This window comes from Myotis yumanensis, unplaced genomic scaffold, assembly GCF_028538775.1.
Source record: "Myotis yumanensis isolate MYYU_CA2020_CCGP unplaced genomic scaffold, mMyoYum1.0.hap1 SCAF_10, whole genome shotgun sequence".
Lineage (NCBI taxonomy): Eukaryota > Metazoa > Chordata > Mammalia > Chiroptera > Vespertilionidae > Myotis > Myotis yumanensis.
The window spans coordinates 41262951-41288305 of record NW_027223761.1 but is presented as its reverse complement, the minus strand read 5'-3'; the positions used below and the strand labels follow the sequence as shown (position 1 = coordinate 41288305).

General features: G+C 37.1%; 2 protein-coding genes and 1 pseudogene across 2 annotated transcripts; 1 reads left to right on the top strand and 2 right to left on the bottom strand.

The window, feature by feature from the left end:
• Positions 1-10836: 10836 nt before the first annotated feature.
• LOC139018416 (olfactory receptor 52A1-like) lies at positions 10837-11787 on the top strand. Its single transcript, XM_070427028.1, has one exon. It carries the CDS (start codon positions 10837-10839, stop codon positions 11785-11787), a length of 951 nt encoding a protein of 316 aa, XP_070283129.1.
• A 4828-nt stretch (positions 11788-16615) lies between these two features.
• LOC139018139 (olfactory receptor 52D1-like) lies at positions 16616-17560 on the bottom strand. Its single transcript, XM_070426781.1, has one exon. The coding sequence runs from the start codon at positions 17558-17560 to the stop codon at positions 16616-16618; it is 945 nt and encodes a 314-aa protein (XP_070282882.1).
• Positions 17561-23702: 6142 nt separating this feature from the next.
• Positions 23703-24646, bottom strand: LOC139018138 (olfactory receptor 52M1-like; annotated as a pseudogene).
• Positions 24647-25355: the final 709 nt, after the last annotated feature.

Genomic DNA, 25355 nt, shown 5'->3' with positions numbered 1-25355 from the left:
GATGATTTTTTCTTTTGCTTTTATCAGTGCTTCTGAAGATAAAGTTGCGATGTCAAGATGATCACAACCAGATGCTTAAAACATATGGAGATTTTGTTCAGAGAGGCCATTAATGATGTGTTGTTAAAAACAATTCAAATTCATAATCTGGAGTAGTTAAAGTCACTAGAATAAGATTAATAAAATTAGCAATAATATACCAAATAATTGTTTTTAGAAATATAGAAAGATAATGCTTATATCATTTCAGAACCTATTAGTCACTTTGTCCTTTCATTTCCAGTAAAATATTCCATTTGCAGTCATACTTGTCCTTAATTCAACAAATATTTATTGAGAAGTTATTATGCTTCTCCTTTAAGCTCTCATACAGTAATTCTCTCATAGGAGTGAATTTTCCATAACTGGCAGTGATCAAATCAGAGGCTTTGTGAAAATTGTAGAGCATTCTTTAAAAGACCCTTAAGTGGGAATAGAAATAAGTGGTCTCTATCCCTCTCTGTCTGAACATGATATTGAAGTATTTGGCATAGCTTTTGAAATAGGATTAACTCAGAATGCATCTTCAGCCTTTCATTTTCTGCTCTGCATCTGTGATTAATCTGACAAATAAAATATTCTGGTTTATTTTTTTCTATTATTTTCTTTTATCATGTTCCCTTGAAGTAGGCATATATTAAGTTCTTTTTATATCACTTTATCTTGTTAAGGATAATTTATTTCTTAACATTAACCCCACTCACTACCTTCTCATCTTCATTGTCTTAGACAAAGACAATTTCACTGTGCAGATAAATTCTACCTATGCCTTTTCAGTTGTTGATCCAGAAACCCACATTCTAAACCATGCACAGAAGTCTACTCATTGGATTGGTAAGTTGACCCAATGATGTCAAATCTCCATGGCAGAGATTCCCTGGAATAAAGTAGTTGAGCATGAAGCAGAAAGTGGAAGAGTTAAAAAAAAAGGGGGAGGGGGGGACTCTTCAGTTGCCACAAATGCTTAGTTGTAGAGAAAATCTTGGTTACTAATTTCCTGTTTTTCCCATCTACGCTCAAGGCAGTACTTGGTACTTGAATATACTGCCATTAACACTTAAGGAAAATCTACTTTCTCTATCTCAAACCAATTGTTATACAGTAAATATAATAGGCATCAATAAGAACTTGCATAGACATACCTATGCTTTCCAGAATCATGCCAACACACTTACCTTCTCCAAATACCATTAACTGGAAGAATATTATCTAGGTTTTTATATTTACATTTCTGGGCTTTATTAAGTGAAAAACACTTGGACAATGCAAAGATGGCTTTTTGAAACAAACTATTTAGATTTAAATAAATAATTACACTTTAACTTTCAGCAAGTAATTTATAAGGCAAAAACTTACCTCAAATGGGAAGATAGAATGAATTATGTAGAAGTGAAATTAAGAAATCAAATTTAATTTAGTCAAGGAAAGCATTCTTCAATAGACAGCACTTGTGTTGGAATGTAAAGAATATATGACTTCACCCCATGGGATTTTATATAGATGAATAGCTATTGATATATCTATTTTTCTATCTATCATCAATCTATCCACATACGCACACATAAAGAAAGGAATATAAATAGAGTTCTATCAGGAAGGACAATCATGTTGTAATGAATTAAAATCTAATGTAATTGGGATGCTAAGATCACAAGAAGATAGATTCAAGTGAGATGAGAAGGGCCCCACATATTCATGTAGAATCACATAAACAATAGAAAATTTTATAATCCAATCTCTAGATTAAAGGCTGTCATGCAGGTATTCAATAAGCATATGTCAGAGCAAATATAATACGGAGCACTACAAGAACATATTTGTAAAGTGATCACACATACATATACTAGTTCCAAAAACACTTTTTTTTTGTACAAACATACATGATATAATCTATGTGATAACTTCTTCCTAAAAATACCAACCTGTAGTTAAGTCCAAACATTATAAGGTATTCATATTTTTGTTCCTTAATAGATTCATACAAAATGAAATATGGTCAAAATGAGAGATCATTTTTACTCCTATTATATCTTTAAATAAACTTTTGCTTCCTAGAATCTAATTTTGTATTCATTTCATCCATAGAGAATGAGAAATGATCATTTCCTCTGTTTCAAAGGATTATATCTCTTCCTTTGAATCTAAGTCAGTTGTAAAATTAAAAAGATGCTATTTGAGGGAGTCCCACATACTCTAAAAAATTATTTAGGTCACTCAGACTATCTCTTTCTCTACATCCCTCTCCAGTTTCTTAACAGCCTTAGTTAGCTCAGAGAGAAACTGATTCTGAGCAAAGAAGCAACCTAAAAATGGAGCTTCTATATGTAGAAACATCAACGTAGTAATCTCAGAGGAAAAGCAGGAATAACACCTGACACAAACAAGTCCTCATGGAGTCACTGGAAGAAGGGGAGTGTTTGTATTATCGGTAATTCATAATATTCTTAATTTTAGGAATAGTAATGTACCTGTGCATTCCCTTAGGTTTATAGCTATCCCTCAGTATTTTGAGTAATTATCAACCAGTTAAGAGTACCAATTCTAAAGGGAACTGAAAAGACACAGAAGACATTCTTTTTTCTTAAATATGTCAACTGCATTCAAATATCAACTTGAGACATAAATCTTGCAGGTAAGAAGAGAGTTGAAAGATATATTTGAAGTGTTTGGAAGGGGGGATAAAAAATTCTGTATCTGGCAAAACTATCCTTCAAAAATGAGGAAAAGATTAAGGTATTCTCGGAAAACAAAAGCTAAAGTTGTTTATTACCACGAGACCTACTCTATAAGAAATACTAAAGGGAGACCTTTATGTTGAAATTAAAGGACACTAGAGAGTAACTCAAACATATACAAAAATATAAAGTTCTTCAGTAAAGATAAATACATATACAAATAGAAAAACCAGCATTATCATAATTTTGGTTCAAAGCTCCACATCTTATACTTCTACAGAATTCAAAAGACAAAAGCACAAGCAGAATTATAAATCTATGTGAATGGGTACACAGTACATAAAGATGTAATTTGTCACATTAATAACCAAATGTGGGAGTAGAACTCCAAAGGAGTAGAGCTTTTTATATGTGATTGAAGCTAAGTTGCTATCAATTTTAAATATATTGTTATTAAAGTAGGATGTTATGTGTAATTCCTGTGCTAACCACAAAGAAAATATAAAATATGCACAAAAGGGAATGACAAGAACTCAGAAGGTGTCATTACAAAAATCGACTAAACACAAAGGAATGCAGTATGGGAGGAAATGAAGGGCAAAAATGTTATAAGACATACAGAAAACAAAAATGGCAATAGTAAGTCCTTCCTTATGAGTAATTACTTTAAGTGTAAATGCTTTAAACTCTCTGGTCAAAACACATAGAATGTCAGAATGAATTAAAACACAAGGATGTAGACTTCAGTTTACCAGTTCGGCAAGTGAGAAGTCGGAACTTGACACTTTGCCTTAACAGTAAAAATTTGAACTAATTGAAAAATCAACAACTCTTCTTTTATCTGTAAGACAGGGTGATCTGCTGCCCCCAAAATTAAAGAAATCAACAAGCGAAGATAGAAAATCACAATTTAACAGAGCAGAAATCTCCGTAAGAAACAGTGCCAAGGCAGGAAAGTGAACTGTTATTAACTAATTGCTGGAGGCTTAGTGTAGGCAAGCCTGAGAGATAAACTCTAGGGCAGTGGTTCTCAACCTTCCTAATGCCGCGACCTTTAATGCAGTTCCTCATGTTGTGGTGACCCCCAGTTTCATTATTACAAATTGAACGTAATTAAAGCATAGTGATTAATCACAAAAGCAATATGTAATTATATATCTTTTTTCCTATGGTCTTAGGCGACCCCTGTGAAAGGGTCATTCGATCCCCAAAGGGGTTGTGACCCCACAGGTTGAGAACCGCTGCTCTAGGGGGACCCAGTCATTACTGAGTCCTACAATTTTGAGTTTTGTCTCCAGGAGCTCACTATATCCTCTGAATGATACCACAGAAAAATCTGCTCATGCTTTTGGCAGGGTGAGGGGAAAAGGAACCATTTTGAAAAACACCAGACCATTCTATTCTTCTTCACAAAGTCTACCTGCTAGATTTTTTTAAAAGGAAGAGGAGAGAGAGAGAGAGAGAGAGAGAGAGAGAGAGAGAGAGAGAGAAAGGGAGAGAGAATAGAGAAACATCAATTGATTGCTTTCCACTCACACAGACCAGGGATGAAACCCACAACCTGGGTATATGCCCTGACCAGGAATCAAACCCACCACCTTTTGATGTATAGGATGACACTGCAACCAACTGAGCCACACCAGCCAGGGAACCTCCTAGGTAATGATTTACTATACTAAGTAAACTTGATAAAATACACTAAATCTCACACATGAACTTCTATATTCATTATTTTACTATAGTCTTGACATAAAAAGAGCTGATTAATGTAAAATATATAAAACTGAAAATAGATCATATATGAACAGTTATCTGAATATGATCAATATGCTATAAGATGCAGTAGAGAATAACACCTTTTTTTCTATTCACTATATGATGCTGAGTAAATGAAATATTCATATGGGAAAAAATTAACCTTGATTCCAACCTCACACCATGGAGGAGGAGCAGAGTTTTCCAACCCAAAATATACCTCTGTGAGATATTGGTTATTTTAAGCTAGTTATTTTCAGGAAAAACCACTGACCTTACTCTTAACTGCCTGAAAGTATTTAGAGACCTGCTCCAGCAAGGAAGCTGTCATCATAGATAATGATAGTTTAATATGAACTAGTGTGTGATAGATATAGTGAGGAACCTAGAAGGCCCATTTGATCAATGTCTTTTCTGTGTCTCATTGTTAGAGATGGTCCAACAAAAACATTTGTCAACATTAGAATGTCAAAATCTGTAGAGAATTTTAATTAATATTTATTCATTTCAAAGAGAGAATATGCCTGGAAGCAAGATCTCAACAGACTGAGAAATATGCTTTGGAGAATAATACCTTGCAGTTTCTTTTATGCATTTGAGGTTCAGGAGGGAACATAACGAAGAGTGCATGAAGGTGGATGAAAGCAAAGTGGAGATTGGATTACAAACCAGTTAAGAATATGAGTCTCAGGGTCATGCTTTAGTAAGAGGGGTTTGAAAGGAGACATTTCAAAGGAGTGTCAAACTAGATTCACAGAAACAATGAACAAGGCTTGCTTAAGGCAAATATGTCTTTTATTGAAGACGTTATATATTCCATGGTGACTACCCATGGTGATAGGGTGATGGGGATGGGGTTTGAGACACAAGGAGGAGATGGGGGTGGGGGAGTTACGGTGCTTAAGCCAAGCCTTTCCTAGGGTGTCCACAGCAAAGGCAAGGTAGAGAAGGGTGAACACTTTAGGATTAGCTCGTCTGAATAATTTGGATGGACTTTGAGTATAGGAGTGGCTTCTACTTGCCTGGTACCTAGAATGATTAAGGCAGAGGACTATTGCCTCCTGGAGTGCATGGACAGATAAAGGGGGTATGGATTGGTTTGTTTGTGCAGCACAGCTATGCTCCTGGCTGGGACCTTTGCTATCTCTAAGAATATTCTAGCCCAGATAGGGAGGGGCAGTCTCTCCCCAGGGAGAAAGGTGTTAAAAACCACAATATACAAAAAATTACATATATATATATCTGAAAGTGACCCATAATTTGAGATTTCCTGGTTCTTATTTCTTGGAATCAACTCAGAGGTACTAAGTATTTCCTGGCTACCTGCCCTCAAGCAAGGGTTTTCTTTTTCCCATAAAAGGGAGCTGGGTTTCAGCAGTGTAATGACCTCTCTAGGGCAAGGTCTGAAAATTGCACTGGGATCAGATAAGATTCTAAAGCCAAGAAAAGCAACAGCTAATGACAGTTCATGAGATTCTAAAGCCAAGAAAAGCAACAGCTAGTGACAGTCCATGAAAGACACTTAGTAGCTAATACCTTTCAGAATCCAAAGCCTGGCAGAAAAGGGCTCTTCCATCCACTGATTCTACATTCTAGCCAGATATCTGTTTTTCTGGGTAAGTTTCTTCTCCATGAATTGGGACCTGTGTATTGCTCAGAGTTTCTAAATGCAGCAAATTTTTAAAAATATTTTTTTATTGATTTCAGAGAGGAAGGGAGAGGGAAAGAGAGATAGAACGATCAATGATGAGACCAAATCATTGATTGGCTGCCTCCTGCAGGCCCCACACTGGAGATTGAGCCCACAACACGGCATGTGCCCTGATCAGGCATTGAACCGTGACCTCCTGGTTCATAGGTTGACACTCAACCACTGACCCACACTGGCCAGGCTAATTGCAGCAAATTTTGACAGAAGTGGAAAGTGCAGTGAATTAAATAAACTTGATCCTGCATCTCTCAGTCACAAACTTTCCTTTGGCATGTCACCTTTCCTTCTTATTCAAGTTTATCATTAATAAGAAGATAGATTATACTCATGTCATTTAGCGATAGAAGAGATGTAAAGATGATCTATTACTATCTTCTTAATTATATTTGAAGAAAACTCAGAACTGGCACATTCCAGTTAATTAGTGGCAGAGCAAGATAAAAATAAGGTTTCAGCTTCCTTTTCTAATGTTTTCCTACAAAGTAGCTCTAATATTGCTTAGTTTATTAAAAATAAGAGGAGATGATCTTGTGTTTTGGAAAGTGTGTGTGTGTTTGCAGTTTGAGCAGGAGAACTTTAAAAAATAAAAGTCAAACCTAGAAGCATCCTGTTACTTAAAGAGCTTTGGTGTCTGGTCTTGTTGCTACTGTAACTACAACTCAGATCTTGTCCCCTGAAATACAGTCTATTCTTTATCTAGGGCATTAAAACCTCATTTGTTTGTTTTTCTGTCTGTGTTTTTTTCTTTTTCTTTTGTCTCTTGTTTCTTACTTTACCCTGTCTCCATCTCCACTTAAGATTTCTTTTTATCCCTTTTTCTTTCTCTTTCAAGGAGTCCAGCAATGAACACTTTCTGATCTGATTACCATAGAAAGACAAGTTGCATAAAATGCATGCTTTGGATGTCTTAGAAGCTATTTTTAAAAATCTAAACACTTTCAGAAAACTGCTTTCCCTATTCACATGTTTTCCATCTACCAAGTAAGACTTTTACAGGGAATATGATTATTTTTCAGGTGAAGTGGCTAAATCAATTTAAATAAGTGAAATACTAGTATGTTGACTCTACCAAGGTCTCCACATCACCAGAGGTCATTTCATCTGCTACATGAATGTCCAATCTTATAGATCAAATTGAGGACAGTTATTCTGTTCCAGAATTTTCATCATCTCATGGATTTTTGATCTTTTCTTCAGAAGGTTTCCTCATTTCTGAATTTTGTTTTAGATGTCCTTAAGAAGGTAGTAATGTGTCTGTCTTCACAAAAGTTCTCTAAAAGTTCTGACAAACACTAGCTACAAAAAATTAAGTAAATACTTTCTTCCATACTTTGTGCTGAATTTTTCATGTATAAACTTATTTAGCCCTTCCAATAATTCAGTGAATTAAGTGATGTTATTATTCCCATGTATAGTTATGTAGGCTTAAGTTATGTGGACAAGATTCCATGTGAAATAAATATGTAGATCCAGCATTAAATTATGTTATATTTCTAAATTCCTATCCCATGATTTTAAATACTGGCTTTTTGTTTGCTGGTTACTTGGTTTGGTTTTTATGAGATATCAGTCAGATGTAACCACAAGAAAAGACAGAAGAAAGGCTCAGGAAAATTAGGTCATTAAACCAACAGGTCCTAAAGACAGGAGGCACAGCAGGCCTTGCAGGGTCAAATAAAAACCACCAAGGTGATAGGGTGATGGGGATGGGGTTTGAGACACCAGGAGGAGATGGGGGTGGGGAGTTAAGATGCTTAAGCCACAGCAAAGGCAAGGTAGAGAAGGGTGAACACTAGAATTAGCTAGTTTGAATAATTTGGATGGACTTTGAGTATAGGCGTGGCCTCTACTTGCCTGGTACCTAGAATGATTAAGGCAGAGGAATATTGCCTCCTGGAATGCATGGACAGATAAAGGGGGTATGGATTGGTTTGTTTGTGCAGCACAGCTATGCTCCTGGCTGGGACCTTTGCTATCTCTAAGAATATTCTAGCCCAGATAGGGAGAGGCAGTCTCTCCCCAGGGAGAAAGGTGTTTTAAGATGTCAAAAATCACAATATACAAAAAATTACATACATGTATATGATATGTACATATATAGATATATACATATATAATATATAAGGTGATATATTATATATTTATATAAATAATTTTATATATCTTATATTATATACTTATATAAAATAGTATGTTATATACTTTATATTATACAAACATATACATATATTATATAATACACAAACTATACTATATAGAAGAAAAGTAATTTGAGGAATTCATTATCATCTGTAATTGTGTTCTTGGAGCTAAATTGTACTTTTATTCTTACATTGTCAGACAATTTATAAATAATCATGTAGGATATATCATCTTTTATATATCAAAGCTATGGCCTTTGTCTGTTTATGTCACAATAACAAGATATATCCATATTTATTACTGTCACTTCTAGAGAAACCACCTTTCCTAAGCTCATTTTATATGGTCAGCAAAGGGAATTTCTTTGCACAAACTTTTTAATTGTTTTAGTCTATATCTCTTTATTGCCTTAGATATAGTCTACTGATGAATGTAGCTACTAAAGCTCATATAACAAAATCTCCTTCTCTTCATCAACTTTTAAAGTATTTTATTACATTGGGGACATTAAAGTTATACCCAAGTGTATATATTCTTACTGACTGTGAACCTGTCCATTTTTTTCTATAATTTGACAGCAGTAATCCCTCTAGTTTCTCTTTAAAGAAAAATATACAAAGTCCCATTTATAGTGATACTCCCTATTCAGTGTATTTGACTATGACAAAATCATAGGGAAGATAAAACTTTTGAATGATGTTAGCTTGTAGAATGCTTAATGAAAAAGAAAAAAGGTTTCTAAGCTTTACTAAATAGATTTCTAAGGAGAAAGAGTTAAAATGTTATAAAAATATCAGAAGTTTGAAGTATGAAAAAATATAATAAGAAATTTCATTTCAATTAATTTTTATTGCCAACTCAGCATTAAAATGAAAAAAAGCACCTAGGTTAGGATGAACTTCATTATAAATAGTAGTGTGGCCCACAGCCAACCCTACCTTTTTGTATCTGAAACACATTAATATCATCAAAATATTTAAGCTACAGGGTTTAGCTAATAGGTCAGTTTATATATGTTATTATTCTATCTTAATTGATTGTGCCTTTAATTCAACTGACTTTTTTCCTATCTTCTCAACTTTTTGTCTCCTATAAGATCTGTGAGTACTTACATTGAAGCATGGTAGCAGCCATGTTTGGGTAAATGTTTAATATTTTAACTCTACTGACTTGGCTTCTGTCATTATTTGCTTGATAAAATAATAGAAAAGTATTTTGATTTTCTGAATTATATAAATCATCCCATTCGATTGAATACCTTATTGATTGTAATGTGAATACCCCATTGGCTGTGGTCATACTGGTTTTAGAAAGCACATTCTTCTGTACCTGGGAACCAGGACAGCACAATTATCCTAAATTGCCTCAATGGCTCCAGATAATGTGTTTCCGTTGACTCAGTGGTCCCAAGACCTGAGGGCTCTAGATAATGTGTTTCTGTCAACTCAGTGGTCTGAAGACCCAAAACTATAATTAATCTTTGTAGATAACTAATCAGCTCAATTTCGCTTCTGTAACTGCTTTGTGCAAACCAGGTTCCTCATTCCAAACCCAAAGATGTAATTGATACCTTTGTGATTTTTGCCTATATAAATTTGGTGTTGAGGCCATATTATTACTGCTAGATTTGGAGTGCAGGGCCCCCTCATAGTAAGGGATTTGCAATAAATGTGAATCCTTAATTCGACTTCTTGAGGCGTCCTTGTGTGATTCGTGGGGTACATTACAACAACATCATCTTCTACCTCCTTCTGTTACACAACCACTTTTAAGTCTAGCAGACCATAATTATCTTACTAAGTCAAATATGCTCCTCTACTACAGATAAAAGCAACTCCACATCACTTCCAAGAACCCGGATAATGAGCCTGCACATATGCATATCAACCTATATTTGCTGAAAGAACAAACTTCTTCACTCCCTCATCTGAGAGTCAATTTGTTAAATTTGTGGGGAGGTATTTTGATTCCTATGCCAGGGAGAATGGAAAGATTTGTAAAGGCTGCCACTATCTAGGGATCTGAGCTTTGAACAAAATGAACAAGGCTATGAAATTATAGACCTAGTCTACAATTTTAAGTGTCATGGAGAAATTTTGCCTAATCTCAAGTGTGTCTGAAGTTAGGAGGTGGATATAGACAAAAACAAAACAAACAAACAAACAAAAAAAAGCATGGTAGTCATCTGTGATACCACCTGAGAACACTTCATTGACCAGCAAGATCGATGCTGGTAGAATCATAATTTCCATTTCTACAATTTTTAGGTGATAAACACTGGATTTACCTTCCTCACCTACAAACACCCACATTGACTTTGGAAAAAGATAACCAAGAATTCTATTCTGATACTGACTTAAATGGATTCCCAACAATTCAAAGTTATGTGGCCACATTTTCATCATGTTTTTCATGCTCTAGGAGAAATGGTGAGGAAAATTCCCTTCTTTCTTCCTATCCATTTTTTTCTCTGAATAGGTAATGCAGTCAGTGAGGGAAAGATTTACCAACCTGATGGAATCGACCAACATGTCATATCGGAACCCAAAGACAGTGACCCTGATTGGAATCCCTGGACTAGAGCATGTGCAGTTTTGGATTGGATTTCCTTTTTTTGGTTTATTCCTAGTGTCTCTGCTAGGCAACATTTTCTTGTTAATCATCATTCCTACGGAACGCAGTCTTCACCAGCCCATGTACATCTTCCTGGCAGTGCTGGCAGCCACGGACCTAGGTCTCTGTGTAGCCATTGCTCCAAAGATGTTGGCCATCTTCTGGTTTGGCTCTTGTTCCATGGCATTTGATGCTTGCCTTACCCAGCTTTTCTTCATTCATGCCTTGCAGGGTATGGAATCTGGCATCCTGTTGGCCATGGCCTTTGACCGCTATGTTGCCATCTGTAATCCTTTGAGGGACACATCCATCCTCACACCTTTCTTTCTAGTTCAGTTGGTACTGATGGTGGCAATCCGGGCAACGGTGCTTGTTGGGATTTTACCCATTCTACTTAAACGACTGCAACTTTTCCAGTCTGTGGTTATTGTCCATTCCTACTGTGAGCACATGGCTGTGGTCAAGCTGGCTGCAGAAGATGTCCATATTAACAAATCATATGGGCTCTTTGTAGCTTTTGCAATTCTGGGATGTGACATGATCTTTGTCTTCATCTCCTACATTCTAATTTTTCAGGCTGTTTTTCATCTTCCCCAGAAAGAGGCACGACTTAAAGCATTCAACACTTGTACCGCACATATTTTTGTCTTCCTGGAGTTTTATATCCTTGCCTTTTTTTCCTTCTTCAGCCACCGTTTTGGACATGTGTCACCCTATGTCCATATCCTATTGTCTACCATCTATCTTCTTGTGCCCCCTGCCCTTAACCCCATTGTCTATGGTGTGAAGACCAAAGAGATTCGCAGGCGGGTTGAACAGATTTGTACTCTGAAGCCTTACACCCAAGAGTGATCCAAAAATAATACGAAATAGGAAATATATGCATTTATTTGTTTAAGATGAAAACTCCTTGCACTATGTATACGTGTGCACTATGTACAAGAATCAGTGGTGGAGGAGGACTGAGTGCCTGACATCTGAGAGGAAAAGAAGCCTTTTATCCAAACCTGGATTCTTCTTCAAACACTGTTAGCAACTGCTTGAAGGACTCCCAGGGAGAACTTCACAGCTGGGGCCAAGCAATCAACAGAACTTTGAGAAAAATAAAATAAAAAAGCATAAGCTGTTGTTTAAAGCCACAAGTGTTGGGTTGTTGTATTACACAACAACACTTAAATGTAAGAAAAAAATGGTGACGCGTTGGATTTTGCAGCAACAAAAGCCTAAAGCATGCAGCATTTGCTTTGAGAGTAGATGGACAGAAGCTTAAAGGGTACCAATGTTAATGAAGGCTTTAAATCAGCGGTTCTCAACCTGTGGGTCGCGACCCCTTTGGGGGTCGAATGACCCTTTCACAGGGGTCGCCTAAGACCATCGGAAAACACATATAATTACATATTGTTTTTGTGATTAATCACTATGCTTTAATTATGTTTAATTTGTAACAATGGAATTGGGGGTCACCACAACATGAGGAACTGTATTAAAAGGTTGCGGCATTAGGAAGGTTGAGAACCACTGTTTTAAATAGCGTGACAACATTGTTACTATGTACCAGAGAATACAAGGATCTGTACTTTGTGGTGGTGGAACAATTGACAAAACTATTACTTTTTTTAATGCAGAAAATAAAAAAAAAATATATATATATATCTAATGAACATTGCAAGAAAATGTGGAGAGTACCACATCTAATAAAATGTACAGAAAAAGATGAGTTAAAGAAGTGTTTAACTTTCAAGTAGAACTCAGAAAAACCATACAAGTTTATGATATTTCTGAGTTTGAACAAAAAATGGTTTCTCATTTACTTTTTTCTAGACATTATCTCCTCTTCTTTTTTAGGACACAAAGTTTTCTTTATTTACTTTTTGTGGGGGAAGGAACACCACATTTCAACTCAATTAAGAAAAACATTTTTATTAGTACAGAGGTTTTGTTTTTGTTTTTTTACACTCATCATGCCATGAATTTATGGGGAGTGGGTTCCAGTAGCTCAGGCTCATTTCCATGGATTCTCACAAAGTGTGCTTCTCTGGGTGGAGCAGGCTGACACTTCAGTTAAACCTGATACACTCTTAAAGTAAGAGTTGGCCTCTGGAAAACCAGTATGCATGTTTTAAGATTCCTCATTGTTCAAAAGTACTGCCAGGTTAGACCGAAAAGAACAGTGACAGCTCAAAATAAAAAAGAATCATTAGATACAGACCATTTCTAGCCTCGGAGCTTCTGCTTTTATCTTTTGAAGCCCCAACACACCAGGTAAGAAACCCAGGCTAATTTTAAGGGAGAGAGCCCAGGGAAGGAGTATTGAAGCACCAGGCTTGTCAGTGAAGAAGCCTTATTGACTGATGTCCATGCTTACGAGCCTTCTGAGAATCCAGATGCAGCCCCTTTGTGTCATGCAACCATGTGAGGACATAAAGTGAGAATATAAAATGAGCCCAGTCAACACCACACATGGTTTGTTTGTTACATAACAAAAGACAATCATAATGATTGGGAAGGGGAATTGTACTTGAGGGAACACACTGGCCCATTGAAGTTGAAAGAACATGTCCTACATAATATTCAGAAGTGGAGTTGAAGAGATTCCACTAAGAAAGTATCCCTCAATAGAGAAGAATTTGGCCGAACAAAATGCTTCTTTCCTTCCTCCTTCCTCCCCTTTTTTCTTCCCTTTCTCTCTCCCTCTCTCTGTCTGTCCTTTCTCTTCCTCCTTTCTTTTTGTTCTCTCATCTTTCCTTCCTTTCTTTTATTTTTAGCACATTTATTTAGCCAAATGTATAAGTTCACGCATTCTTTTATTTTTGTGTTGCTTCATCAAAGAAGTTATTTGACCTATTCAACACATCTTCATTAAACTTATATTATATGCCATGGAAATTCTAGGTACTATGAAAACAAGTATAAACAAAATACTCATTTTAATGTAGAAAAAGATTGTGCAAATAGGAAATTGTCATATTGTGTGATATGTGTTATGATTGACAAAGGAGAGGGGACATTGGAGACCATTGAAATGAATGCAACACAGAATACAGAATAAAAAGAGGCAGGAGGTTAGGGAAGGAGGAAGTGTTGCCTAAGATGAGCCCTAAAAGCTGATAAAGAGCATGTGGTTGTTGAAAGGATTAATCAAGAAACAGGGCTCTAACTCAGCAGGGGCTAACAAAAGAAAGCTCCTTCTGCAAGCCTAGGCCTTGCACAAGCATGCTCCCCTTGAGTGGTTATTTTAAAGAAATTCCTGAAAACCATAACTCCTGAACAGCCCCCAGGAGCAAGGACGGCAGGCACCAGCAGAAGGACAAAGGGCAAGGCCATAATACTACAACGGGGGGCCAGGTCCCAGATAGGACTGTCAGCTGAAGCCCCGTCTGCAGCTCTCCCTGAGCAATAAAAAGCCTGCTCCCTCCCCATTCACCACTGACTCCTTTCTCAGACACAGTCCACCTGCACCCAGGTGCCTTGAATAATTACACTGAGCCTTGAGTGGGTTCTGTGCGACCAGGGCCCAACTCTGAACCTTTCAGTTGTAGCATTCTGAAAGGAGTTATTAATGTATTTGAGTAAATTTATGTATCTGGAAATTGGTCCAGCCAAACTGTGAAAAGGTTAATAGTGTTTTTGTATATTTATTGATATAATTGATATGTGCATCAGATATATGTATGCACACATGTTCTTATGAATGCATGAATATGTATAAACATGAGTATGGTAGTAGGAGAGAGAGAGAGAGAGAGAGAGAGAAAGAGAGAGAGAGATGTTTATAAACAAATAAAATGATTAGAGGTATGTATCTGAAATAAAAAGCATGTATATTTGTATATGGGTATATGAAATAAATATCGCCTGTGTCATATTTGTTTCAGGTAGAGCTGGGGATATCTAAATTATGAACTTTAGGAATAGGGAGATAGTCATAATTTACATGCATATATCCCTTGGTTTATGAGCTGGTGTTTAATAGCATTTAAAAAAAACTAAGACAAGATTTTAAGATCTGCTTATGTGTAGTGCAAAAATCAATTTCTGGGCATGGCACATGCCTTTCAAGAAATGTCAGTGTAAAAGGAATGGCAAGGCATGCAGATTAATATCTGAAGTACAGGACAGATCATGGACAAATAAATGTCAAAGAAACCTAAAGTGTCTGGCAGCACAGAAAATGACAGATTGGTATCATGTGAAGACAGGCATTAAGGAAAAGGAAAACAAATTGAAGAAAGTGTCTCTTGAGATGGGAAAGGTTTTGACTAAAAAAGATCAAGGGAAAATGCCTCCCAAGTAACACAAAGAATGAGCTAAAGTAGCAAGGGATATGTAGCATCTTTAAAAATAAAGCAGTAGGTTTGGCCAAATTGATGCCTATGTTGTGATTTAGCAAAAATAAAGTACCTGGAAATGCAGACTGGAGTTAAGTCATGCAATTACTTGAATGCTATGTAAGTAATGGCATTCTTACATTCTTACATTCATTCCGAAGCACCCACTCCCGCATTTGCTTGGTCTGGGCTCCATATATCAAAGGGTTGATCATGGGAGGCACCATGAAGTTAAGACTTTATCTTGAGAATTAGGCTGCTGAAGATTTTAAGTGGACAAAAGAAGATATTTTGGAGTACAACTCCAGTTGCAGAGTTAATAACAACTTTGAATATGATAGAAATTGGATATATGAAAATTAGTTAGAAGAATTTTGCAGTACAGAAATCCTAAGTGATAAAGTGCAAGACAGAAAAAAATATAGTAGAAATGTACAGAGAAATCTTGGTGAAGGGAAAAAAATAAAAATAATTAAGAATATCAAGGTTTTAAACTTAATTTAACTCAAGTCAAATGAACAAAAATGGGGAATATAAAGGGGCAATCTAGCTAACACAGAGATTAAAAGCTTAGTTTAGAAAGACTTATGCTTAAGATGCATGTGAAGAGTGGTTCACAAGGCTGTTATAATGTGTTCTCTGGAAGACAGACATGATTCATGATTTAAGATACAGATTTGGGTGACTTAAATTTGTGAAAACAAATATAGGTAGGTAGAAGGAAAAATGTGAAGCTAGAGAAAGGGTAGATTTAGGTTCTCTCCCTCCTCCCCTGATGCTTTCCTATCAAATTCAGTCCACTCAGTAGATTCTACTGTATATTGGTTCCAGATTTTGACACTAATAGTAACTCTCTAAAGAAGAATCTTCTCAATTAAAACCCTCAGACATAAAAGATCTTTACTCATTGACATGAACATGAACATTTATACATATTTATTTCCATTAGGATTACTTTCCATGATATATAATTCCATATAGGTGAAATATCTAAAACGTAAATGTGAAAGAAAAATCACTAAATAAAAAAATCTTGGGATAAATAGTTTTGTTCAGAGGTCTTGATACTATATACCTAAATTCAGATAGACAATAAAATTTAAAACAATGTGTTTTCTTATATTATCACTTACATCAGCATTTGAGGAGGTTTCTGATCATGAGGGTTTTCCAACAACAATATTCTGATGAAAAGAACATGTCTCAGTTATATTCCCATACTAAGTCCTCCTCTTGCCTTAGTTATTACTTTTCCCATGAAGCTCCCAATCTGGCATGATTTATCTCTACCTCCAACCTAACATGATTTCCAGCTCCGTATCCCAGGTCCCTGTCTACCTCAGGTATCAACCTCAGTCTCCACGACAGTGCAGGATCCGAAGCACCCACTCCCGCATTTGCTTGGTCCGGGCTCCATATATCAAAGGGTTGATCATGGGAGGCACCAGAAAATAGAGATTGTCAATGATAATCTGTAGATGGGGAGCCATATGATAGCCTAAAATCTGGGCCAGAACAGAAAAGACAACAGGAGAATAAAAGAGGGCAATGACACAAAGGTGAGAGCCACATGTGCTGAGAGCTTTGCCCCGTGACTCCCAAGAGGGTATTCGAAAGACAGCGTGAAGGATCAGCCCATATGACAGACTGATAAAACACAGATCAAATCCCACAGATGCTACGATAACCATGAGGCCATAGACAATGTGGTCAGAGATGTCTCCACAGGCAATCTGCACCACAGCCATGTAGGCACAGTAGGAGTAAGCAATGACGTGGGTTTGGAAGCGTTCCAGTCTTTTTGTTAGGATGGGTGCTGGGGTCAGCACTGCCACTGCCCTTGCCAGGACAGCCAGTGCCATCTTCACAAGCATGTTGTTAGCAAGGATAGTTGTGTATCTCAGAGGGTGCCAGATAGCCACAAATCTGTCAAAAGCCATGGCCAGGAGGATCCCAGACTCCATGACATAAAAGGAAGGGATGAAAAACATCTGGGTGAGGCAAGCATTGAAGCTGATTTCTTTGGCATTCATCCAGAAGATAGCCAGTATGCGGGGCACAGTGACACTGACCAGGGAGAGGTCAACAACTGATAGCATGGCCAGGAGGAGAAACATGGGCTCATGAAGACTCTTCTCCACTCGGATGATGCATAAGATGGTGGCATTGCCAATGACTGTAATGACAAAGACCAAGAAGAAAGGCACAGAGAACCAGCCATGGGAAGATTCCAGGCCAGGAATTCCAGCCAGGACAAATGTCAAGGGCTGAGGAATGGAGCTGTTGCAAGAGGACATCCCTACCCTGAGCTCCTCCAAGGGCTGATTCCTGAGGAGAGAGAAACAAGGGACATTTTGAAATCGGTGTATATTTCCATTTAAAATACTGGGTAGTACTTTATGGTGGCAGTCATAACTATATTATGTTAACTACTGATCAAATAAATGCTTCTGCAACTTGTAGTGAGAGAGGAGATAATCCTAGGCTGTAAGAGGAAGAAATAGTCTTGGGGATTAATTCTCAATAAAGACATATCAACTCCATAGCTTAGATTGTGGCTCTGATCCCACTTAATTATCACTGTGTGAAATCCTATAGGATTTTTTTCTCAGATAGCAGGGCCTGGCAAGAGACCCAACATTTTCAACATTATAGGTAAAAGCTAGAAATCACTCAAGATGAGAAAGTTGATTTTTATCATCCCAGGGTCCTCAGCTCTTGAGATTGGCCGTGGTGCTTTAGGATTCTCTGGAGTATTTGTTGATTTTTACAAAGAACCTCAGAAACCTGCTGATCTTACACCTGACACAATTCTGGAGAAATAACAAATATTTTGGATGTCAAAGGTGGAATCCCAAAAAAGCCTCAATAGATAATAATTTAGTATTAAAGTTCCAGTATTTTAGTATTAAAGAGTGGTAGGGGAGTGGGTAAAAGTAAAGTTTAATGGGGTGGCATATATATGTGAATTCATGTGGTTTTGTATGGGGAGCATAGTTCAGTGATTAATTGTAATACATATTTCCATAGAAATAAGACTACTGTATTTGCTGAACATTTTGACTACATAATTATTTTGAATAGAAATTCATATTTACAAATTATTTGATGTTATAGATTAAATAGTGTATTTAACAGTTTAAAAGTAAAAAAAAAAACAAAAAAGTATATAGTAAATAAAATAAAGGAATAGAAATACAGCTTTTTTGTTATTAATATGATTTCAATTAAATTTTACTATTAAAGTTTAGATTCCAGATTTTGTTAGATATAGTTCAACTATATAATATTTAAAAGAATCACATCAAGGAAATTTTTCAATAAAAGTTTAAAATAAACTCTTAAAAGTTTATTTAAAAAAATGTTGCAGAGCTGTTTGCAACTATAATTATATACAAGTTGCTTTAGCTTGCTTCAAAATCAAGTTTAAAACATTTTCATTTCCTGTAACCATATACAAAACTTAAACTGAAATTAGGATAAAACAATACAACACAAAGTTGCTTTAAAAATAAAAGTATAGTAATATTAATATTGTGTCATTTTGTTTTAATTGTTGATGAACTTAAATTATTTATCTTTTTTGGTAATTAATTTATTCTAAATATTTAAACACCAAAATAGAGTGGCATATCTGCTAAAATCCCACATATATACATCATATAATTGATATGTTCAGATCTAAGTATGTCATATATCAACCGCATTTGGTAAAAGGCACAGCATAGCTGAATGATAGGTTGGTCTCCTGGAATTTAACTTGGTATAGCGATAATAGCAAGATCTTTGAGATTACACATGTTTGAGATACAATCTCAGCACTGCCACTAATTTTGAACACACTCAGATGTAATTTGAACAAATTGTTTAAGCCTTTGAACCTCATTTTTTCATATCAAAAGTGGGATGAAGCTTACCTTAAAAATTGTAATGAGGATTAAATCCATCACTGAATTCCAACATTTTATAAAACATACAATATTCTTGACATAATTTTTTGAATATTTTCTTCTTTTAGTATGAAGTACAAAGTTTAAGTTTGTTGTTTTATTTGTTTTAATCCTTACCCGAGGATATATTTTTTTCCACTTTTTAGAAAGAGAGAGGATGGGAGAGGGAGAGAGAGAGAAAGGAAAACATCGATTGGTTGCCTTCCACAATCTGGGTATGTGCCCTGATTGGGAATTGAAACTGTGACCCTTCAGTGCAGAAAATGATGCTCCAACCAACTGAGCAACACTGGCCAGGGCATACTATTCTTTTTGTGTATTTTTTGTTTTGTTTGTTTGTTTCTTAGAAAGAACTGTAACTCGGATAAATTAATAGTCTTGAATTGACAACATAAGAAGAAAGATTTGATGGACCTGGTAATGTTATCCTTAGATATTTTTATATTCATTATATTCTTGAGTGAAAAAAAGAATTTAGTATCACCAGAAAGAGATACCTGACCAAATAAAATATGCTAAAAAATTTTAAAAGGTGCATTTTAGTTCAATAGGGGAAATAGCCCTATCAAAAACTCAAACAGAAAAGATACCCTGTGGGACCAGAAGCTCATTATCAGGTAGAAATTAAATGATCATCAATCAGGAATACAGTAGATAAAATTCCCCATATGGTGGTGGCAAAAGGATATTATTCACACTTTAAGCAACATGGTAAATTTTTGCCTGAGCTATCAAAAATAATTGCCAGCAACAACAATATCAACATTAATTTCAAGTAAAGAGACTATCAATTTAGGTGTAAAAATTAGAAAGATATTTATTCTTTTCTAAAGAATGCCACTGGGTATTCTAAAAATTGCAGAACCAACCATGGACTTAAAAGGGTTGGTGATTGATATTTAGGAATCTCCATTTCCTACATGAATTTGCATCCCAGGATTTTCGACTCTTTTCCCTCCCTCTTCTTCTCTCTTTTCCTAGAATAGTACCTGTAGATGGTTGTGAGTCTGACCACAGTGGGACTGGGACCAGCAAAGTAACTGTCCACATGAAGTTCTGACAAGATCTGTTGATGTCCAGAATAAGATGAAGTGTCTGAGCTGGAGGCAGATTTATGCTGGTTTGTCACTGCCTCCTCTCCTCCCTCCAGGGTCTCTAGGGGCCTCTCTGTTAGGCAAAATGTTTTACTTGGCTTGAATATTCTGGGGAACAAAGCCTAGAGCCAGTTATTGAGGATAGCACATGTAGTTAAAGGGACAGAGGAGAGTAAACTTTGGGTTGTGAGCACACAATGGAGTATACAGATGTTGTACTATGAAGTTATACATCTGAAACTTATATAATGTTATTAACCAATGTTACCCCAATAAATTCTTTAGCTAGTTAACTCCCAATCAGCATTTAAGTAAATGCCATTTTTGAGGGAGCTTTCCTTAATTCTCCTAGACTAGATAAAAGCCCTATGTTATGTGCTCTTATAGAATTATTACTTGACAGCACTAAATATCCAGTACATTTATCCATTTGAGCATCACTCAATTATATCATTTCCATGAGGATATAAACTCCCTGAGACATGAAATTCTCTTTTGCCCACTTCTCCTCAGAACCTAGCACAATCTGGCACATTTTAGCCACTCCATAAATTGATTTTTGTTGTATGAATATATGAATAAGTTGCATATCTCTTTTATTTGACTAGAATTTAATTCAGGGCTTTTGAAGATTTAGTTTTGTGACTATTATTGTTAAACATTCAAATTTGAGAGCCATTGGTAGATAGCTTATAAGTATTAACTCCTTAGTTCATATTATTTTCCAAATGTAGCATATAAACAATTCTGATAATTGTCAAGGAATCTATACTGGTAAAAGGGTAATATGCTAATTAGACCAGGAGATCTTCCGGCGACCTTCTAGAGATTAATGGCAGAGTGCATGCAGGTCGGGTGGGAAAAGTCTGCCTCTGCTCTGCCATTGATCCCAGAGCCCCAGCAGGGTGGGCAGGGCCTCCGTGTGGGTGGGGATCAATGGTGAGCCCAGGCCTGTGGGCAGGGCCTCCCTCTGCGCAGCATTGATCACAGAGCCCTGGCAGGGTGGGCAGGCAGGCAGGGGGTAGGAGGGGCAGTTGGGGGTGAGCAGGCCAGCGGGGGGGGGGGGGGCGCGGGGGGGGCGGTGTGCAGCTGAAGGTGAGCAGGCTGGCAGGGTGGGGGCAGTTGGGGGCAATCAGGCCGGTGGAGGGGGGTAGTTGGGGGCAAGCAGGCTGGCAAGGAGGCGCAGTTGGGGGTGAGAAGGCTGGTGGGGGGGTGGCCGTTGGGGCGAGCAGGCTGGCAGGCAGAGTGGTTAGGGGCAATCAGGCAGGCAGGCAGGTGAGTGGTTAGGAGCCAGTGGTTCTGGATTGTGAGAGGATGTCTGACTGCCGGTTTAGCCCCGATCCCACAGGGGGCTAAACCGGCAGTCGGACATCCCCCAAGGTGTCCCAGATTGAAGAGAGTGCAGGCCGGGCTGAGGGACACCCCCAGCCCCATGCACGATTTTCGTGCACTGGGCCACTAGTGTATTATAATTAAATTCCATAATTCATGGAACTCCAAATAAAAAGAAAATACAGCCAAAAGGTCTATCTTGGCAGTTCATCTTCAGGAAATATCCAACATAATGGCAATATTCCCAAAGTTTACATTTCCATAATGATTCTCTTCTTTTTAGCCTGAGAGAGATCTGTCCCTACTCCTCCTGTCATTGTCATTTTTCTCCATTATCTTACAAAAAGATCATCATTAGTCTTGTCCTTATGATTTTAATTCAACTAGTATCTTAATTATAACTATCACATGGTTAGGGGTTCTAACCTACAGGACACATAAATTCAAACATCTTATAGAATCATTCCTTCCTTCAGAAGCATTCATTGAATTCATGTGTTCATAGATACTGAGAGGTATTAGTGATAAAAAGTAAATGGAGCATAGTCTTTATCCTAAGTATGGGATTGAGTACTTTTGTGTTTATTTAAATCCAGGCAGCACCACTTAATCAACATGTGACATTGAGCAAATTATTTAAATTCCATGAGTCCAAATTTCTCATCTATGAAATCCGACTAAAACTCGGATGATTATGGTGATAATATATGCTTGTATGTGCACATTGCACATACATGTCTGACAAAGTGTGGCATATAATAATCATGCAAAATTACACTTGTTATGGTAATCCAGTTAGGTAGTGTTTATTAAAGTCTACTATGTGGCACTAGTATAAGTGCCTTTCCTATATGCTTTCACTCATTTAATCCTTAAAGTTCCTATAGGGAAGGAAATCTTATAATCCCCATTTTATTAATTATGACAAGGCCCAGAAAGTGACTGGATGTACAGAGAATAAGTGGCAGAGATAAAGGATGAATCCAGGCACTCTGACTCTATAACCAGTGTACTTAACCTCTAACTATAATAAGAATTTAATTGCAAAAAGACATACCACATTAACTATAATATATAGTGACATTTTTCACAATAATGGTAGGGACAGTTTTTAGTTAGTTTTACTTGAGGAAATAAAATTTCTACTAACATGGGGGAATTTAAACAGGTGATGTACCTTGAAGTATAACTAAGTTTTTTGTAGATAAGAAGGTGCCCGGACAAAGGGGAGCATTCTAAGTAAAACCATGAAGATATAAAGAAACTTATTTTTTGGATGAAGGTGGGAGTCTTTACAAACAGAACAGAGCGGGCAAAGGATGCATAAGTATGACAGGAGAAACAGCAGAAAGGTAATTCATAAAGCTTTATTTTATTGGAGTAATCTGTGAACACGATTATTGCAAATGTGGAACTTTTCTACATTTCTATTCTTGTGAAAATAATAGGCAAGTATTTTTTGTACTTACAAGACATGAATCTTATTATATTGATTCTTTTATAGAATATTGAGTGATCATTATTTTTCATTTGGCGATAGTTCCTGTGGAATCTTTTGAGGTTCTTATGAGTTTCTTTGCTTTTTTAAATCACTACCTATGGACAATACACTGTTACCTCCCGCTCATATAAAGAAGGTCAGTAGCAGCAGGGAGCAGAAGGAAATCCCTTTCCAATTTATCAAGTTCTAAGTAAGCTCCCTAAAATTCAGATGTACACAAAATGAAATGTGCCTACTAGTTTCATTAGAATTGGGAAACTTCTTGCCCATCAGCAAGAAGGTATTTGGAGATGTTTGAGATTTATTGGCTGGTACCATTGTGCTGCTGCTCTCTGACTTTTGTAGATGGAAACCTTTTTAGGACAAAAGTTATCTTCCAAGATCATCACACCAAGTGTAGCAACAAATGAAAAATACACGTGGAAGACCCTTCCCCATTGAAATCTGATAAAAAGTCTTATTTCAGCAGAAGAAAATGTCATGTTTATTATGAGACGAAATAAATTATTTGTACTCTTCCCTTCATGTTCTGATACTGTCTCTGCAAATAATTTCAGCATAATCAGGCAAACTTTATCCTTAGAAAACTAAGGACATAGTCTCGAATTTTCTTGGTCCTAACACCATACACAATGGGATTAAGAAAAGGTGGGACCAGAAGGTACATATTGGCAATGAAGATGTGAATCCGGGGGGCCACATTGTGGCCAAAGCGGTGAGTGAGGAAGGTGAAGACAGCTGTGGAGTAGAAAACAAGGATGACACAGACATGAGAGCCACATGTGCCTAGAGCTTTAAGACTTGCTTCCCGTGATGGAAGACGAAAGACTGCACGGAGGATTAGAACATAAGAGATGACAATAAAAAAGCCATCACAAGAACCAATGACAGAAGCCACACTGAGGCTGTAACGTTTGGTGGCTCCTGTGTCCAACACATGCCAGCTTCACCACAGCCATGAACTCACAGTAGGTGTGGGCAATGACTCGAGTCCTGCAGTAAGGCAGCTGTTTGAGCAGGATGGGATGTGGAGAAAAGAAGACCACTCCTCGGAGTACAACAGAAGCTCCCATTATAGTGATGTGAACGTGGGTGAGAATGGTGCTATGGCGCAGTGGATGACAAATGGCCACATAACGGTCAATGGCCATGGCCAAAAAGAAGCCTGATTCCAAGGCAGTAAAGCTGTGGATGAAGAACATTTGGGCCAGGCAGGCATCAAAGGCAATGTCATGGGCTCCAAGCCAGAAGAGACAGAGCATGCGGGGCAGCGTAGACGTGGAGAGGACCAGGTCAGTGACCGACAGCATGCACAGGAAGAGGAACATGGGCTCATGGAGGCTTCACTCTGCCCTCACCACAGCCAGGATGGTCACATTTCTCACCACAGCCACTATGTACATGGAGCAGAAGGGAATCCCAATCCAGACATGCAGGTGCTCTAGTCCTGGGATGCCCATCAGCAAGAAGATCTGGAGATGTTTGAGATTTATTGGCTGGTACCATTGTGCTGCTGCTCTCTGACTTTTGTAGATGGAAACCTTTTTAGGACAAAAGTTATCTTCCAAGATCATCACACCAAGTCTGGCAACAAATGAAAAATACATCTGGAAGACCCCAAAACGTAAAACGTTGTAATTTATAGTGGGGGAGAAAAAAACTTAGTAAAGCCAGGCAAAAACTATGCAACCAGACACAAAGTGCTTACTATAAACCAAGTCATGAATCTCACAATTTATTAGAAACAAAACAAAACAAAAAACCCAACATGGGCCTCGCTGATTTGGCTCAGTGGATAGAGCGTTGGCCTGCAAACTCAAGGGTCCTGTGTTTGATTTCAGTCAAGAGCACATGTTGTGGACTAGATCCTCAGTAGGGAGCATGCAGGAGGCAGCCGATCAATGATTCTTTCTCATCATTGATGTTTCTATCTCTCTCTCTCTTTTCCTTCCTCTCTGAAATCAATAAAAATATATTAAAACAAACAAACAAAACCCAACATGGTTACTATCTCTGTACAATAAAATTCAATATCACTTTTTGAATTCACACTTTGATTTAATAAGACCAAATTAGGTTTTGATTGAAATGTCTGATATTATAAATGAAGCGAATCTGAGAGTCATTTTTAAACATAATTTTCTAGCTGATTTGTGAGTACTCTTAAGTATGGATACTCATTTCTTAGTCCATTACATGTCCTAATACTGTCACA

What these genes read in the sequence shown, in the direction of transcription:
- LOC139018416 (XM_070427028.1), top strand. Translation starts at nt 10,837, where the DNA reads ATGGAATCGACCAACATGTCATATCGGAACCCAAAGACAGTGACCCTG.
- LOC139018139 (XM_070426781.1), bottom strand. Translation starts at nt 17,560, where the DNA reads ATGTCCTCTTGCAACAGCTCCATTCCTCAGCCCTTGACATTTGTCCTG.